Genomic DNA, 19868 nt, shown 5'->3' with positions numbered 1-19868 from the left:
CAGACACTAGTGTGATGTTATTGTGTTGTTTTAACAGATACCAGTATGGTGATGTTATTGTGTTGTTTGAACAGACACCAGTATGGTGATGTTATTGTGTTGTTTTAACAGACACCAGTGTGATGTTATTGTGTTGTTTGAACAGATACCAGTGTGATGTTGTTGTGTTGTTTGAACAGACACCAGTATGATGATGTAATTGTGTTGTTTGAACAGACACTAGTGTGATGTTATTGTGTTGTTTTAACAGATACCAGTATGGTGATGTTATTGTGTTGTTTGAACAGACACCAGTATGGTGATGTTATTGTGTTGTTTTAACAGACACCGGTGTGATGTTATTGTGTTGTTTTAACAGACACCAGTATGGTGATGTTATTGTGTTGTTTTAACAGACATCAGTATGATGTTATTGTGTTGTTTTAACAGACATCAGTATGATGTTATTGTGTTGTTTTAACAGACACTAGTGTGATGTTATTGTGTTGTTTGAACAGACACCTGTATGGTGATGTTATTGTGTTGTTTGAACAGACACCAGTATGATGTTATTGTGTTGTTTGAACAGACACCAGTATGGTGATGTTATTGTGTTGTTTGAACAGACACTAGTATGGTGATGTAATTGTGTTGTTTGAACAGACACCAGTATGATGATGTTATTGTGTTGTTTGAACAGACACCAGTATGATGATGTTATTGTGTTGTTTGAACAGACACCAGTATGATGATGTTATTGTGTTGTTATAACAGACACCAGTATGATGATGTCATTGTGTTGTTTGAACAGAAACCAGTATGATGTTATTGTGTTGTTTCCACAGACACAGAAACCAGTATGATGTTATTGTGTTGTTTCCACAGACACCTGTATGATGATGTAATTGTGTTGTTTTAACAGATACCAGTATGGTGATGTTATTGTGTTGTTTGAACAGATACCAGTATGGTGATGTTATTGTGTTGTTTGAACAGACACCGGTGTGATGTTATTGTGTTGTTTGAACAGACATCAGTATGATGTTATTGTGTTGTTTTTACAGACACCAGTATGGTGATGTTATTGTGTTGTTTGAACAGACACTAGTGTGATGTTATTGTGTTGTTTTTACAGACACCAGTATGGTGATGTTATTGTGTTGTTTGAACAGACACTAGTGTGATGTTATTGTGTTGTTTTAACAGATACCAGTATGGTGATGTTATTGTGTTGTTTGAACAGACACCAGTATGGTGATGTTATTGTGTTGTTTTAACAGACACCAGTGTGATGTTATTGTGTTGTTTGAACAGACACCAGTGTGATGTTGTTGTGTTGTTTGAACAGACACCAGTATGATGATGTAATTGTGTTGTTTTAACAGACACCAGTATGATGTTATTGTGTTGTTTTAACAGACACCAGTATGACGATGTAATTGTGTTGTTTGAACAGACACCTGTATGGTGATGTAATTGTGTTGTTTTAACAGACACCAGTATGATGATGTAATTGTGTTGTTTTAACAGACACCAGTATGATGATGTTATTGTGTTGTTTTAACAGACACCAGTATGGTGATGTTATTGTGTTGTTTGAACAGACACCTGTATGGTGATGTTATTGTGTTGTTTTAACAGACACCAGTATGATGATGTAATTGTGTTGTTTTAACAGATACCAGTATGATGTTATTGTGTTGTTTGAACATCAGTATTTTACTTTCTGTAAACAAAACTCTAGTAGTGTTTACTTAGAGAAAAGTAAATTATGTTTTAATCATAGTAAGTGTGTAACACTTTTTGTCTGGCATTTTGATGTTGTTATTGTATTTACTGTTAGTCAGAATAAACATCACTCATTCATCAAATGTTGGTGAATACATTTAGATAGTGATATTGTTTATGTTATCTTCCAATAGTTCCTCCGTCTTGGAAAACTAAACCTCATAGTGAAGACTCAGTTGTTAATAAGAAAGTTATTTTACACTGTCAGGCGGACGGTTCACCTCCTCCTGTGATACGTTGGAAAAAATCGACAGGTATGAACTTCTCATGTGGTTCACATTTCTGATCATTAGCTGGACTGCTGGCTAACCAGGCTGAAATTTGACACTGAGTGGGCAGAGCACACACAGCCTTTTGGGTAGCTTTATGCATAGAAACATCCTAACTTCTGACTAACCCTTTTTAAGATCGAGGGTAATAAAGCTGATACTGTAAAGGTTTTCTCCTGAGCCTAATGTGGAACAGGAGATTCATATCACAGATTAACTGAGACGGTCCACAAGAGATGGGGTTATTCATCATACTGGAACATTATTGTGGACAGACTCCAACAACAAAAAGAGAAGTATTACTGTTGTTACATTTCCATCTAGGACTGAGCATGAGGGATGATTTATAACATGACAAATATATACATATAGTACTTTCTTCTATCTGTATTTATTTATATAGTTCTGTGTGTGATAAGAAAGAGGCGCTTCTATATATGTTTGTTCTTAGTTATAGAGTTTGAAGATTTTTGACAATCAAAGCGTGAGATGAAGAGGTTTGTTTGTTTTTAATGACAAACTACATATGTTATATTCAGTATATATTACATATTACATTCACTGTACATCTGAAAGTACGACTAAAATGTTATCACAATCGAGACAGTTTTGAAACTAGAAATTGTACAATGTTAACTAGATCGTGGTTATATAAAGATAATATGAACTTTAGAATAAAACAATATTTATTTTTCACATAATTATATTACATATATTATACATTTAATTATATCTAATTCATTCGATACTTACTATATATATAATATATTATACATTTAATTATATCTAATTCATTCGATACTTACTATATATATATATTCGTGGTGTGACGTAATACATTGTTTTTTACTATTGTTTTGTAAGCTATATATTTACTATCAAAACGTTCTGTTCACGAGCTGATATGGATCAATAGACATAACAGTTTATTTCTGATATACAACTGAGAATGCAATACGTTGTTTTACCGACTTTGATGTAAGTTATCATTGCTACCAATTATATATATAGATATATATGATTTTTAATAAGGTGTAAGTTAATAACATAATACTTAATGAGGTGTATATATAGTAATATGATACTAATAAGGTCTGTATAAAATAACATGATACTTAATGAGGTGTATACATAATAACATGATACTTAATGAGGTGTATACATAATAACATGATACTTAATGAGGTCTACATATAATAACATAATACTTAATGAGGTGTATATATAGTAATATGATACTAATAAGGTCTGTATAAAATAACATGATACTTAATGAGGTGTATACATAATAACATGATACTTAATGAGGTGTATACATAATAACATGATACTTAATGAGGTCTACATATAATAACATGATACTTAATGAGGTGTATACATAATAACATGATACTTAATGAGGTCTACATATAATAACATGATACTTAATGTGTAGATTAATAACACGATACTTAATGAGTTATATACACAATAACATAATACTTAATGAGGTGTATATATAGTAATATGATACTAATAAGCTTTGTATAAAATAACATGATACTTAATGAGGTGTATATATAGTAATATGATACTAATAAGCTTTGTATAAAATAACATGATACTTAATGAGGTGTATATATAGTAATATGATACTTAATGAGGTGTATACATAATAACATGATACTTAATGAGGTGTATATATAATAACATGATACTTAATGAAGTCTACATATAATAACATGATACTTAATGAAGTCTACATATAATAACATGATACTTAATGAAGTCTACATATAATAACATGATACTTAATGAGGTGTAGATTAATTACATCATACTTAGTGAGGTGTATACGTAATAACATGATACTTAATGAAGTCTACATATAATAACATGATACTTAATGAAGTCTACATATAATAACATGATACTTAATGAAGTCTACATATAATAACATGATACTTAATGAGGTGTAGATTAATTACATCATACTTAGTGAGGTGTATACGTAATAACATGATACTTAATGAAGTCTACATATAATAACGTGATACTTAATGAAGTCTACATATAATAACATGATACTTAATGAGGTGTAGATTAATTACATCATACTTAGTGAGGTGTATACGTAATAACATGATACTTAATGAAGTCTACATATAAAAACATGATACTTAATGAAGTCTACATATAAAAACATGATACTTAATGAAGTCTACATATAATAACATGATACTTAATGAGTTATATACATAATAACATGATACTTAATGAGGTGTATACATAATAACATACTTAATGAGGTGTATACATAATAACATGATACTTAATGAGGTGTATATATAATAACATGATACTTAATGAAGTCTACATATAATAACATGATACTTAATGAGGTGTATACGTAATAACATGATACTTAATGAAGTCTACATATAAAAACATGATACTTAATGAAGTCTACATATAAAAACATGATACTTAATGAAGTCTACATATAATAACATGATACTTAATGAGGTGTATACATAATAACATACTTAATGAGGTGTATACATAATAACATGATACTTAATGAGGTGTATATATAATAACATGATACTTAATGAAGTCTACATATAATAACATGATACTTAATGAAGTCTACATATAATAACATGATACTTAATGAAGTCTACATATAAAAACATGATACTTAATGAAGTCTACATATAAAAACATGATACTTAATGAAGTCTACATATAATAACATGATACTTAATGAGGTGTATACATAATAACATACTTAATGAGGTGTATACATAATAACATGATACTTAATGAGGTGTATATATAATAACATGATACTTAATGAAGTCTACATATAATAACATGATACTTAATGAAGTCTACATATAATAACATGATACTTAATGAAGTCTACATATAATAACATGATACTTAATGAGGTGTAGATTAATTACATCATACTTAGTGAGGTGTATACGTAATAACATGATACTTAATGAAGTCTACATATAATAACATGATACTTAATGAAGTCTACATATAATAACATGATACTTAATGAGGTGTAGATTAATTACATCATACTTAGTGAGGTGTATACATAATAACATGATACTTAATGAAGTCTACATATAAAAACATGATACTTAATGAAGTCTACATATAATAACATGATACTTAATGAAGTCTACATATAATAACATGATACTTAATGAGTTATATACATAATAACATGATACTTAATGAGTTATATACATAATAGCATGATACTTAATGAGGTCTACATATAATAACATGATACTTAATGAGGTGTAGATTAATTACATCATACTTAGTGAGGTGTATACATAATAACATGATACTTAATGAAGTCTACATATAATAACATGATACTTAATGAAGTCTACATATAATAACATGATACTTAATGAAGTGTAGATTAATTACATCATACTTAGTGAGGTGTATACATAATAACATGATACTTAATGAAGTGTAGATTAATTACATCATACTTAGTGAGGTGTATACGTAATAGCATGATACTTGATGAGGTGTAGATTAATAACATGATACTTAATAAAGTGTATGCTTAGTAACATAATACGTAATAAAGTGAATACATAATAATATGACACTTAATGAGGTGTATACATAATAACATGATATGTAATAAAATGTATACATAATGAGATGTATACATAACACTGATGTATTTTATAACATAAACTTATTGGGAATTTTAACTAAAATGGTCAAACAATGAACTATAAAATGTATAATTATTTTATACATACGTTTATTAGTTCTGAAAATGTTATTGATAATAAAATAACCTGTGACTTCAGCAATGAACGAAGATGAGACATAATAAACAGAAATCAAACTTACACAGTAAACAGGAATAAGACATACACAGTGAACAGAAATCAGACTTACACAGTAAACAGGAATAAGACATACACAGTGAACAGAAATCAGACTTACACAGTGAACAGAAATCAGACTTACACAGTAAACAGGAATAAGACATACACAGTCAACAGAAATCAGACTTACACAGTAAACAGGAATAAGACATACCCAGTAAACAGAAATCACTTACACAGTAAGCAGAAATCAGATATACCCAGTAAACAGAAATCACTTACACAGTGAACAGAAATCAGACTTACACAGTAAGCAGAAATCAGATATACCCAGTAAACAGAAATCACTTACACAGTGAACAAAAATCAGACTTACACAGTAAACAGAAATCACTTACACAGTGAGAAAAATCAGACTTACACAGTAAACAAAAATCAGACTTACACAGTAAACAAAAATCAGACTTACACAGTAAACAAAGATCAAACTTACACAGTAAACTGAAAAAGACTTAACACAGAATAAAACGAGTATTATTTATAAATGGTTTTAATAAGGACTGAAGAAATAAGTAAAAGACCCACTTTAGTAATTATCTATTGAGAAATTCATAAAACAGAAATGGAAGAGTTATAGGTGGTTTTATCATTTTATCGTGATGTTACTGCGTATTTGTGTGAGTTTTGTTTCCTTCTATTCACCATCAGATGGCGACATAAATGAAGAAATCCTAAAATAAATCAGTGGAACCCGAGAGTTGCTGAAAAACGTCATATTTAAAATACTTTAACTGATAATTTATATTTGAATAAATAAATATAAGTTTCTATGATATTACATCACCATGAAACTGGTGTATTCTCTAAGACATGTTTCTCTACTAACCTGTAGAGATTTCCAGTAAAACAAGTATTATAATTATAAATTGGTTTTATTTTATTTTATTAGAATTTCATCCATTTTTAAAATACATGTTCATATTTTATTTCCAAGGAGTTTTTATACTCCTGTAAGAGTATTTAAAATAATTATAAAATTTAACAACTAAACATTACAAACTATAGGTGTCGCTGATGCAGACTTCAGAGTGGTTATCAGCAACGCGAATGTCCAGATTTTAGAAAACGGGTCGCTACTAATTCGAGAAGCAGATGTTGACGATGGTGGTCACTACATGTGTCAAGCGACCAATGGTGTAAATCCAGATTTAAGTATGGTTGTTGAACTGAACATTCATGGTAAGTACGTCTGTTGAACTGAACATTCATGGTAAGTACGTCTGTTGAACTGAACATTCATGGTAAGAACGTCTGTTGAACTGAACATTCATGGTTATACGTCTGTTGAACTCAACATTCATGGTAAGTACGTCTGTTGAACTCAACATTCATGGTAAGTACGTCTATTGAACTCAACATTCATGGTAAGAACGTCTGTTGAACTGAACATTCATGGTTATACGTCTGTTGAACTGAACATTCATGGTAAGTACGTCTGTTGAACTGAACATTCATGGTTATACGTCTGTTGAACTGAACATTCATGGTAAGTACGTCTGTTGAACTCAACATTCATGGTAATACGTCTATTGAACTCAACATTCATGGTAATACGTCTATTGAACTCAACATTCATGGTAAGTACGTCTGTTGAACTCAACATTCATGGTAATACGTCTATTGAACTCAACATTCATGGTAAGAACGTCTGTTGAACTGAACATTAATGGTAAGAACGTCTGTTGAACTCAACATTCATGGTAAGAACGTCTGTTGAACTGAACATTCATGGTAAGTACGTCTGTTGAACTCAACATTCATGGTAAGTAGGTCTGTTGAACTCAACATTCATGGTAAGAACGTCTGTTGAACTCAACATTCATGGTAAGAACGTCTGTTGAACTCAACATTCATGGTAAGTACGTCTGTTGAACTCAACATTCATGGTAATACGTCTATTGAACTCAACATTCATGGTAAGAACGTCTGTTGAACTGAACATTAATGGTAAGAACGTCTGTTGAACTCAACATTCATGGTAAGAACGTCTGTTGAACTCAACATTCATGGTAAGTACGTCTGTTGAACTCAACATTCATGGTAAGAACGTCTGTTGAACTCAACATTCATGGTAAGAACGTCTGTTGAACTCAACATTCATGGTAAGTACGTCTGTTGAACTCAACATTCATGGTAATACGTCTATTGAACTCAACATTCATGGTAAGTAGGTCTGTTGAACTCAACATTCATGGTAAGTACGTCTGTTGAACTCAACATTCATGGTAAGTACGTCTGTTGAACTCAACATTCATGGTAATACGTCTATTGAACTCAACATTCATGGTAATACGTCTGTTGAACTCAACATTCATGGTAATACGTCTATTGAACTCAACATTCATGGTAAGTAGGTCTGTTGAACTCAACATTCATGGTAATACGTCTATTGAACTCAACATTCATGGTAAGAACGTCTGTTGAACTCAACATTCATGGTAATACGTCTATTGAACTCAACATTCATGGTAAGAACGTCTGTTGAACTGAACATTAATGGTAAGAACGTCTGTTGAACTCAACATTCATGGTAAGAACGTCTGTTGAACTCAACATTCATGGTAAGTACGTCTGTTGAACTCAACATTCATGGTAAGAACGTCTGTTGAACTCAACATTCATGGTAAGAACGTCTGTTGAACTCAACATTCATGGTAAGAACGTCTGTTGAACTCAACATTCATGGTAAGAACGTCTGTTGAACTCAACATTCATGGTAAGTACGTCTGTTGAACTCAACATTCATGGTAATACGTCTATTGAACTCAACATTCATGGTAAGTAGGTCTGTTGAACTCAACATTCATGGTAATACGTCTATTGAACTCAACATTCATGGTAATACGTCTATTGAACTCAACATTCATGGTAAGTAGGTCTGTTGAACTCAACATTCATGGTAAGTACGTCTGTTGAACTCAACATTCATGGTAAGTACGTCTGTTGAACTCAACATTCATGGTAATACGTCTATTGAACTCAACATTCATGGTAATACGTCTGTTGAACTCAACATTCATGGTAAGTACGTCTGTTGAACTCAACATTCATGGTAAGTACGTCTATTGAACTCAACATTCATGGTAAGTACGTCTGTTGAACTCAACATTCATGGTAATACGTCTATTGAACTCAACATTCATGGTAATACGTCTGTTGAACTCAACATTCATGGTAATACGTCTATTGAACTCAACATTCATGGTAAGTAGGTCTGTTGAACTCAACATTCATGGTAATACGTCTATTGAACTCAACATTCATGGTAAGAACGTCTGTTGAACTGAACATTAATGGTAAGAACGTCTGTTGAACTGAACATTAATGGTAACTACCGTTGTCGAACAAAATTCGTGTTAAGTTTCTTTCATAAAACCTAAGTGATTTAAACATATATATATATATAAACATAATGTCATAGGTTTGTTATTAGAGATACTTTGAAAAGACAATTAAAAGCCAGCTGTATAGACAGATCTAAGTAATAACACCACAGTGTTATTCCTCTAAAAGCACCAAACACCCGAGTATTAACACAGTAGTGTTATTACAAAGAGTCTATGTTACAAATCGCCTGCTGTGTCATGTTTAAGAAGTAACTTTACAAACGTATACATATCAAAACCCGATGTTTTTCAGTTTCACATGATGTTTATCTTCCAATTTCTAACACTGGGTTTATCTAATTACCTCATGATACTGTTTAACATAGTTTAAAAGATCATTTTTAAACAAATCTCTAGTGGCAGTTCAGACGGACCAAAGGTTTGAGACTCACAGTGTCAGAAGAGGCGAGAATGTCGTTCTTCAGTGTCGTGCTAAAGGGGATAAGCCTATTACTGTAACGTGGACCAATGAAATGATTCCTTTAATACCACGTGAGAACCCAAGGTAAGATGTCATGGAAATTGGTTTTATCTCATATAACATATAAACATGTTTTTCAATTTTTACATTTATTTTACTTTATTTTTATTTAGGCTTGTTTTTCGTTATAACGAATTAATATACGTAATTGAATTTTTCTATAAGTAAGAAAGTTAAAGTTTGCGGTAAACCCTACAATCTTATGTATTGTATGATTGTAAGTATAAACAACAGTAATAGTATTTTATGTATCGTATCACTGTAAGTATAAACAACAGTAACAGTATTTTATGTATTGTATCACTGTAAGTATAAACAACAGTAATAGTATTTTATGTATTGTATCACTGTAAGTATAAACAACAGTAACAGTATTTTATGTATTGTATCACTGTAAGTATAAACAACAGTAATAGTATTTTATGTATTGTATCACTGTAAGTATAAACAACAGTAACAGTATTTTATGTATTGTATCACTGTAAGTATAAACAACAGTAATAGTATTTTATGTATTGTATCACTGTAAGTATAAACAACAGTAATAGTATTTTATGTATTGTATCACTGTAAGTATAAACAACAGTAACAGTATTTTATGTATTGTATCACTGTAAGTATAAAACAACAGTAACAGTATTTTATGTATTGTATCACTGTAAGTATAAACAACAGTAATAGTATTTTATGTATTGTATCACTGTAAGTATAAACAACAGTAATAGTATTTTATGTATTGTATCACTGTAAGTATAAACAACAGTAATAGTATTTTATGTATTGTATCACTGTAAGTATAAACAACAGTAACAGTATTTTATGTATTGTATCACTGTAAGTATAAACAACAGTAATAGTATTTTATGTATTGTATCACTGTAAGTATAAACAACATTAATAGTATTTTATGTATTGTATCACTGTAAGTATAAACAACAGTAACAGTATTTTATTTATTGTATCACTGTAAGTATAAACAACAGTAACAGTATTTTATGTATTGTATCACTGTAAGTATAAACAACAGTAACAGTATTTTATGTATTGTATCACTGTAAGTATAAACAACAGTAATAGTATTTTATGTATTGTATCACTGTAAGTATAAACAACAGTAATAGTATTTTATGTATTGTATCACTGTAAGTATAAACAACAGTAACAGTATTTTATGTATTGTATCACTGTAAGTATAAACAACAGTAATAGTATTTTATGTATTGTATCACTGTAAGTATAAACAACAGTAACAGTATTTTATGTATTGTATCACTGTAAGTATAAACAACAGTAACAGTATTTTATGTATTGTATCACTGTAAGTATAAACAACAGTAATAGTATTTTATGTATTGTATCACTGTAAGTTATAAACAACAGTAATAGTATTTTTTATGTATTGTATCACTGTAAGTATAAACAACAGTAATAGTATTTTATGTATTGTATCACTGTAAGTATAAACAACAGTAATAGTATTTTATGTATTGTATCACTGTAAGTATAAACAACAGTAACAGTATTTTATGTATTGTATGATTGTAAGTATAAACAACAGTAATAGTATTTTATGTATTGTATCACTGTAAGTATAAACAACAGTAACACTATTTTATGTATTGTATCACTGTAAGTATAAACAACAGTAACAGTATTTTATGTATTGTATCACTGTAAGTATAAACAACAGTAATAGTATTTTATGTATTGTATCACTGTAAGTATAAACAACAGTAATAGTATTTTATGTATTGTATCACTGTAAGTATAAACAACAGTAATAGTATTTTATGTATTGTATCACTGTAAGTATAAACAACAGTAACAGTATTTTATGTATTGTATGATTGTAAGTATAAACAACAGTAATAGTATTTTATGTATTGTATCACTGTAAGTATAAACAACAGTAACACTATTTTATGTATTGTATCACTGTAAGTATAAACAACAGTAACAGTATTTTATGTATTGTATCACTGTAAGTATAAACAACAGTAACAGTATTTTATGTATTGTATCACTGTAAGTATAAACAACAGTAATAGTATTTTATGTATTGTATCACTGTAAGTATAAACAACAGTAATAGTATTTTATGTATTGTATCACTGTAAGTATAAACAACAGTAATAGTATTTTATGTATTGTATCACTGTAAGTATAAACAACATTAATAGTATTATATCTACAAAATCATGGAAAAAAGAATCATCTGCTTCGCTAGAAATTTGTTAGGTTTTTTCTTTGCTTTAGGTCTAAACACAACTAGTCTGTGATGAAGAAAGACAATATGTATTATGTATTGTCACTTAACTCAATGTTGAAAGACTTGTGCGACCAGTCTTCTAATTATGTTCAAATAGTCAGAAGTTGATAATAGGGAGGTACAGCAGGTCATTCACCCATCAGAAGAGGTTTTCAAGTTAAAAGAGGTGATAGAGAGATTTGAAAAATTAGGATTTCAAAAAGGAAAGTAGATTTGTGTTTCTGTTACAATAAAACGACAGAAGGTTATGGTAGAAGTGAGGAGGAAATAGAATATATTGAAATGGTTAAGACAGTAAAATTGTAAAGAAATAAGGTCAGTGTTACAACAAGAGGACAAAAGGTTATGGTAGAAGTAAGGAGGAAATAAAATATATTGAAATGGTTAAGACAGTAGTATTGTAAAGAAATAAGGTCAGTGTTACAACAAGACGACAGAAGGTTATGGTAGAAGTAAGGAGGAAATAAAATATATTGAAATGGTTAAGACAGTAGTATTGTAAAGAAATAAGGTCAGTGTTACAACGAGATGACAGAAGGTTATGGTAGAAGTGAGGAGGAAATAGAATATATTGAAATGGTTAAGACAGTAGTATTGTAAAGAAATAAGGTCAGTGTTACAACAAGAAGACAGAAGGTTATGGTAGAAGTGAGGAGGAAATAGAAGATATTGAAATGGTTAAGACAGTAGTATTGTAAAGAAATAAGGTCAGTGTTACAACAAGAAGACAGAAGGTTATGGTAGAAGTGAGGAGGAAATAGAATATATTGAAATGGTTAAGACAGTAGTATTGTAAAGAAATAAGGTCAGTGTTACAACAAGAAGACAGAAGGTTATGGTAGAAGTGAGGAGGAAATAGAATATATTGAAATGGTTAAGACAGTAGTATTGTAAAGAAATAAGGTCAGTGTTACAACAAGACGACAGAAGGTTATGGTAGAAGTGAGGAGGAAATAGAATATATTGAAATGGTTAAGACAGTAGTATTGTAAAAGAAATAAGGTCAGTGTTACAACAAGAGGACAGAAGGTTATGGTAGAAGTGAGGAGGAAATAGAATATATTGAAATGGTTAAGACAGTAGTATTGTAAAAGAAATAAGGTCAGTGTTACAACAGAGACGACAGAAGGTTATGGTAGAAGTGAGGAGAAATAGAATATATTGAAATGGTTAAGACAGTAGTATTGTAAAGAAATAAGGTCAGTGTTACAACAAGAAGACAGAAGGTTATGGTAGAAGTGAGGAGGAAATAGAATATATTGAAATGGTTAAGACAGTAGTATTGTAAAGAAATAAAGTCAGTGTTACAACGAGACGACAGAAGGTTATGGTAGAAGTGAGGAGGAAATAGAATATATTGAAATGGTTAAGACAGCAGTATTGTAAAGAAATAAGGTCAGTGTTACAACGAGACGATAGAAGGTTATAGTAGAAGTGAGGAGGAAATAGAATATATTGAAATGGTTAAGACAGTAGTATTGTAAAAAATAAGGTCAGTGTTACAACAAGAGGACAGAAGGTTATGGTAGAAGTGAGGAGGAAATAGAATACATTGAAATGGTTAAGACAGTAGTATTGTAAAGAAATAAGGTTAGTGTTACAACAAGAGGACAGAAGGTTATGGTAGAAGTGAGGAGGAAATAGAATATATTGAAATGGTTAAGACAGTAGTATTGTAAAGAAATAAGGTTAGTGTTACAACCAGACGACAGAAGGTTATGGTAGAAGTGAGGAAAAATAGAATATATTGAAATGGTTAAGACAACAGTATTGTAAAATAAATAAGGTCAGTGTTACAACAAGAGGACAGAAGGTTATGGTAGAAGTGAGGAGGAAATAGAATACATTGAAAGGGTTAAGACAGTAGTATTGTAAAGAAATAAGGTTAGTGTTACAACAAGAGGACAGAAGGTTATGGTAGAAGTGAGGAGGAAATGGAATATATTGAAATGGTTAAGACAGCAGTATTGTAAAGAAATAAGGTCAGTGTTACAACGAGACGACAGAAGGTTATGGTAGAAGTGAGGAGGAAATAGAATATATTGTAATGGTTAAGACAGTAGTATTGTAAAGAAATAAGGTTAGTGTTACAACCAGACGACAGAAGGTTATGGTAGAAGTGAGGAGGAAATAGAATATATTGAAATGGTTAAGACAGTAGTATTGTAAAGAAATAAGTTTAGTGTTACAACAAGAGGACAGAAGGTTATGGTTGAAGTGAGGAGGAAATATAATATATTGAAATGGTTAAGACAGCAGTATTGTAAAGAAATAAGGTCAGTGTTACAACGAGACGACAGAAGGTTATGGTAGAAGTGAGGAGGAAATATAATATATTGAAATGGTTAAGACAGCAGTATTGTAAAGAAATAAGGTCAGTGTTACAACGAGACGACAGAAGGTTATGGTAGAAGTCAGGAGGAAATAGAATATATTGAAATGGTTAAGACAGCAGTATTGTAAAGAAATAAGGTCAGTGTTACAACGAGACGACAGAAGGTTATGGTAGAAGTGAGGAGGAAATATAATATATTGAAATGGTTAAGACAGCAGTATTGTAAAGAAATAAGGTCAGTGTTACAATGAGACGACAGAAGGTTATGGTAGAAGTCAGGAGGAAATAGAATATATTGAAATGGTTAAGACAGTAGTATTGTAAAGAAATAAGGTCAGTGTTACAACGAGACGACAGAAGGTTATGGTAGAAGTGAGGAGGACATAGAATATATTGAAATGGTTAAGACAGTAATATTGTAAAGAAATAAGGTCAGTGTTACAACAAGAGGACAGAAGGTTATGGTAGAAGTGAGGAGGAAATAGAATATATTGAAATGGTTAATACAGTAGTATTGTAAAGAAATAAGGTCAGTGTTACAACGAGACGACAGAAGGTTATGGTAGAAGTGAGGAGGAAATAGAATATATTGAAATGGTTAAGACAGTAGTATTGTAAAGAAATAAGGTCAGTGTTACAACAAGAGGACAGAAGGTTATGGTAGAAGTGAGGAGGAAATAGAATACATTGAAATGGTTAAGACAGTAGTATTGTAAAGAAATAAGGTCAGTGTTACAACAAGACGACAGAAGGTTATGGTAGAAGTGAGGAGGAAATAGAATATATTGAAATGGTTAAGACAGTAGTATTGTAAAGAAATAAGGTCAGTGTTACAACAAGACGACAGAAGGTTATGGTAGAAGTGAGGAGGAAATAGAATATATTGAAATGGTTAAGACAGTAGTATTGTAAAGAAATAAGGTCAGTGTTACAACGAGACGACAGAAGGTTATGGTATAAGTGAGGAGGAAATAGAATATATTGAAATGGTTAAGACAGTAGTATTGTAAAGAAATAAGGTCAGTGTTACAACAAGACGACAGAAGGTTATGGTAGAAGTGAGGAGGAAATAGAATATATTGAAATGGTTAAGACAGCAGTATTGTAAAGAAATAAGGTCAGTGTTACAACAAGAGGACAGAAGGTTATGGTAGAAGTGAGGAGGAAATAGAATATATTGAAATGGTTAAGACAGTAGTATTGTAAAGAAATAAGGTCAGTGTTATAACGAGACGACAGAAGGTTATGGTAGAAGTGAGGAGGAAATAGAATATATTGAAATGGTTAAGACAGCAGTATTGTAAAGAAATAAGGTTAGTGTTACAACGAGACGACAGAAGGTTATGGTAGAAGTGAGGAGGAAATAGAATATATTGAAATGGTTAAGACAGCAGTATTGTAAAGAAATAAGGTCAGTGTTACAACAAGAGGACAGAAGGTTATGGTAGAAGTGAGGAGGAAATAGAATATATTGAAATGGTTAAGACAGTATTATTGTAAAGAAATAAGGTCAGTGTTACAACGAGACGACAGAAGGTTATGGTAGAAGTGAGGAAGAAATAGAATATATTGAAATGGTTAAGACAGTAGTATTGTAAAGAAATAAGGTTAGTGTTACAACGAGACGACAGAAGGTTATGGTAGAAGTGAGGAGGAAATAGAATATATTGAAATGGTTAAGACAGTAATATTGTAAAGAAATAAGGTTAGTGTTACAACGAGACGACAGAAGGTTATGGTAGAAGTGAGGAGGAAATAGAATATATTGAAATGGTTAAGACAGTAATATTGTAAAGAAATAAGGTCAGTGTTACAACAGGAGGACAGAAGGTTATGGTATAAGTGAGGAGGAAATAGAATATATTGAAATGGTTAAGACAGTAGTATTGTAAAGATATAAGGTCAGTGTTACACGCAGTCAAAGATTCTTATCGTGGGATGATGACACGTAACAATTCTGTCATTGAGATGTATCAAATGGTCTAACAATAACGAGATGCCGACAGCTGTAAGCCTGGTGAAATTGAAGCGACCTGTATGGAGGAATACAAACATGTGTTATCAGGCGGAAAAGAAGCAGATGTGCATGGATACATTACCAAGTGCTCAAACACCTAGTAGCAGCTGGTATCGTATGGTGCAAAGCAATTAGAAAATAGAAAGGGCTCTCACCCAAAATTTGCACCTTATAATATCGTAACAATACAGATAAGAAAAGGATGGCACATAATATCGTTTATTTACCAGTTGACAAAAAAGTACCTCACTTAATGTGGTTTATTTACCAGTTGACAGAAAGAACCTCACTTAATGTCGTTTATTTACCAGTTGACAGAAAAGTACCTCACTTAATGTGGTTTATTTACCAGTTGACAAAAAAGTACCTCTCTTAATGTGGTTTATTTACCAGTTGACAGAAAAGTACCTCTCTTAATGTGGTTTATTTACCAGTTGACAGAAAAGTACCTCTCTTAATGTCGTTTATTTACCAGTTGACAGAAAAGTACCTCACTTAATGTGGTTTATTTACCAGTTGACAGAAAAGTACCTCACTTAATGTGGTTTATTTACCAGTTGACAGAAAAGTACCTCACTTAATGTGGTTTATTTACCAGTTGACAGAAAAGTACCTCACTTAATGTGGTTTATTTACCAGTTGACAGAAAAGAACCTCAATTAATGTCGTTTATTTACCAGTTGACAGAAAAGAACCTCAATTAATGTCGTTTATTTACCAGTTGACAGAAAAGTACCTCACTTAATGTGGTTTATTTACCAGTTGACAGAAAGTACCTCACTTATTGTCGTTTATTTACCAGTTGACAGAAAAGAACCTCAATTAATGTCGTTTATTTACCAGTTGACAGAAAAGAACCTCAATTAATGTCGTTTATTTACCAGTTGACAGAAAAGAACCTCAATTAATGTCGTTTATTTACCAGTTGACAGAAAAGAACCTCAATTAATGTCGTTTATTTACCAGTTGACAGAAAAGTACCTCACTTAATGTGGTTTATTTACCAGTTGACAGAAAAGTACCTCACTTAATGTGGTTTATTTACCAGTTGACAGAAAAGCACCTCAATTAATGTCGTTTATTTACCAGTTGACAGAAAAGAACCTCAATTAATGTCGTTTATTTACCAGTTGACAGAAAAGTACCTCACTTAATGTGGTTTATTTACCAGTTGACAGAAAAGAACCTCAATTAATGTCGTTTATTTACCAGTTGACAGAAAAGAACCTCAATTAATGTCGTTTATTTACCAGTTGACAGAAAAGTACCTCACTTAATGTGGTTTATTTACCAGTTGACAGAAAAGAACCTCAATTAATGTCGTTTATTTACCAGTTGACAGAAAAGTACCTCTCTTAATGTGGTTTATTTACCAGTTGACAGAAAGAACCTCACTTATTGTCGTTTATTTATCAGTTGACAGAAAGAACCTCACTTAATGTCGTTTCGTTGCAGATTCACAGTAAATAAAATGTTTTATTTCAGGTATACAATAGAAAACAAGCGCTTGCCCGACTTCATCTCTTCCACTCTTCAAATCACCTCAGCTGACAGACGAGACTCAGGCTCGTTCGTATGTCTCGTTGAAAACCCATATGGCAGTGATGAAACAAGGTTTCGGCTTATAGTGCAAGGTAAACTTCGTATGAAGTATGATCGTCAAGTCCAGAATACACTTCTCATTTTGTAAACTATAAAAGGTTTTTCCTGGTTAAAACTGTGGGCAGGATGTGATAAACTATTTGTTTCTACTTAATTGCTGGAAAGTGTGGAACAGCAATAAGTATCAAAAGTCTAATCATAATAGAGGTCACCACCGGAGTTAAATATGATATGTGCTTTTCATATCGTTGCTTAAAACCGAGCTCTTCATATAGATCTAATTATAGATTCTATCGCTCTTTAAATTACGATTAATCTTACACTAAAACTGAAATCTCAACTTTAGGAATCATATGTTTACTTGACATGTAAATATAAAACCACAGATTGCAACAATTAAACATTTCAGTTATAAGAATTGATTAGATATAAACTCCAGTAAGTTGAAGAACTAGTGCAAAGAATTGGTTAGATATAATATTCAGTAAGTTGAACAACTAGTACATAGAACTGGTAAGATATAATCTCCAGTAAGTTGAAGAACTACTGCATAGAATTGGTTAGATATAATCTCCTGTATGTTGAACAACTAGTTCATAGGACTGGTTAGATATAATATTCAGTAAGTTGAAGAACTTGTACATAGATCTGGTTAGATATAATATTCAGTAAGAACTACCACATAAACTGGTTAGATATAATCTTCAGTAAGTTGAAAAACTAGTAAAAATAACTTTTTAGATATAATCTTGAGTAAGTTGATGAACTAGTACAAAGATATGATTACATATTCTCCGCTAGAAGGAGTTTAGGTACAAAATATAAAAATCTTCTTTGCTGCTACTGAGATATTTTTCGCTAAATGAAGCTGAACTGATATAAATATAGATACTCAGTTGCTTGTTTTGATATGGGCGGCAGTCTCTGTTACAATTAAAAATAAATCTAAGATGTTTTAAGCTCTTATACCACCGAAAATCTTTGAAATATGTTTTCAATAATATTAAGTAAAATCATTGTAACTTCTTCTTTTGTGAACTTATTTGAAGTCTTTTAATATTTAGAATTATCAGAACTCCTGTAGATTAGTACTGGCTGTTGAGTGTATGTTAATTGTATTTCCATGTTTTTAACTTTATGCAGAACGGCCTGATGCGCCTTTAAGGTTTCAGGTAAAGAACACATACAGCCGATCTGTTACCTTGACGTGGGCGCCACCTTTTGACGGAAATAATCCTATTACTCGTTACTTATTGGAATATAAAGAGGCTTCAAGTAAGAAGTACCTTTAAACTGTTTTGGTTATATATTTATTTCCTTAAGAACCATTCGTGTACATCACATGAAATGATCGCATTCTCTTTATGATTATTTTACAATGGAGAATATAATTAAAACATTACGCAGCAGAAAGCATACATAAATATTTTACATAATAATAATAATTTATTTTTAAGTATCTTCCGAGTCTCTTAACGTATTTCAGAAAGTATTTTAACTAATATAATACGTTTTAAACTAAAAATAAATAACTGTACAACAGCGATATTGCTTTCCCTGAAAGAGCTAAACCACAAGCTAATATCATCTTTTGGTTTCCTTTTTAAATACATACACAATGTTTGAAGTGTGGAGGAAAAAAGAACGCAACTGTTTGTGAACTTCTTGAGGATCTATACTATACTTCTTGTTTTTCAAATGCATTCTTTGTTTTTTATTATAAAAGTAATTAAATTTCAAAAATTAGAAACGTTTTGAATTAGACGAGGTTAGATCAGGTAAGATAATTAAAAATAATAATAATAATACTTCTTCATGA

General features: G+C 31.1%; 1 protein-coding gene across 1 annotated transcript in view; it reads left to right on the top strand.

Moving 5' to 3' along the window:
• Positions 1–19868, top strand: part of LOC143245838 (cell adhesion molecule Dscam1-like) — a 94837-nt gene that overhangs the window by 29205 nt on the left and 45764 nt on the right. Inside the window, exons 9-13 of the mRNA XM_076492094.1 lie at positions 1902–2021; positions 6965–7138; positions 9703–9850; positions 17933–18081; positions 19193–19324. Coding sequence (XP_076348209.1) covers positions 1902–2021; positions 6965–7138; positions 9703–9850; positions 17933–18081; positions 19193–19324 — 723 coding nt within the window. The remainder of the gene's footprint in view (positions 1–1901; positions 2022–6964; positions 7139–9702; positions 9851–17932; positions 18082–19192; positions 19325–19868) is intronic.

The sequence above is a fragment of the Tachypleus tridentatus genome, chromosome 3 (assembly GCF_004210375.1).
Source record: "Tachypleus tridentatus isolate NWPU-2018 chromosome 3, ASM421037v1, whole genome shotgun sequence".
Taxonomy (NCBI): domain Eukaryota; kingdom Metazoa; phylum Arthropoda; class Merostomata; order Xiphosura; family Limulidae; genus Tachypleus; species Tachypleus tridentatus.
This window is presented reverse-complemented; position numbering and strand designations above follow the sequence as displayed.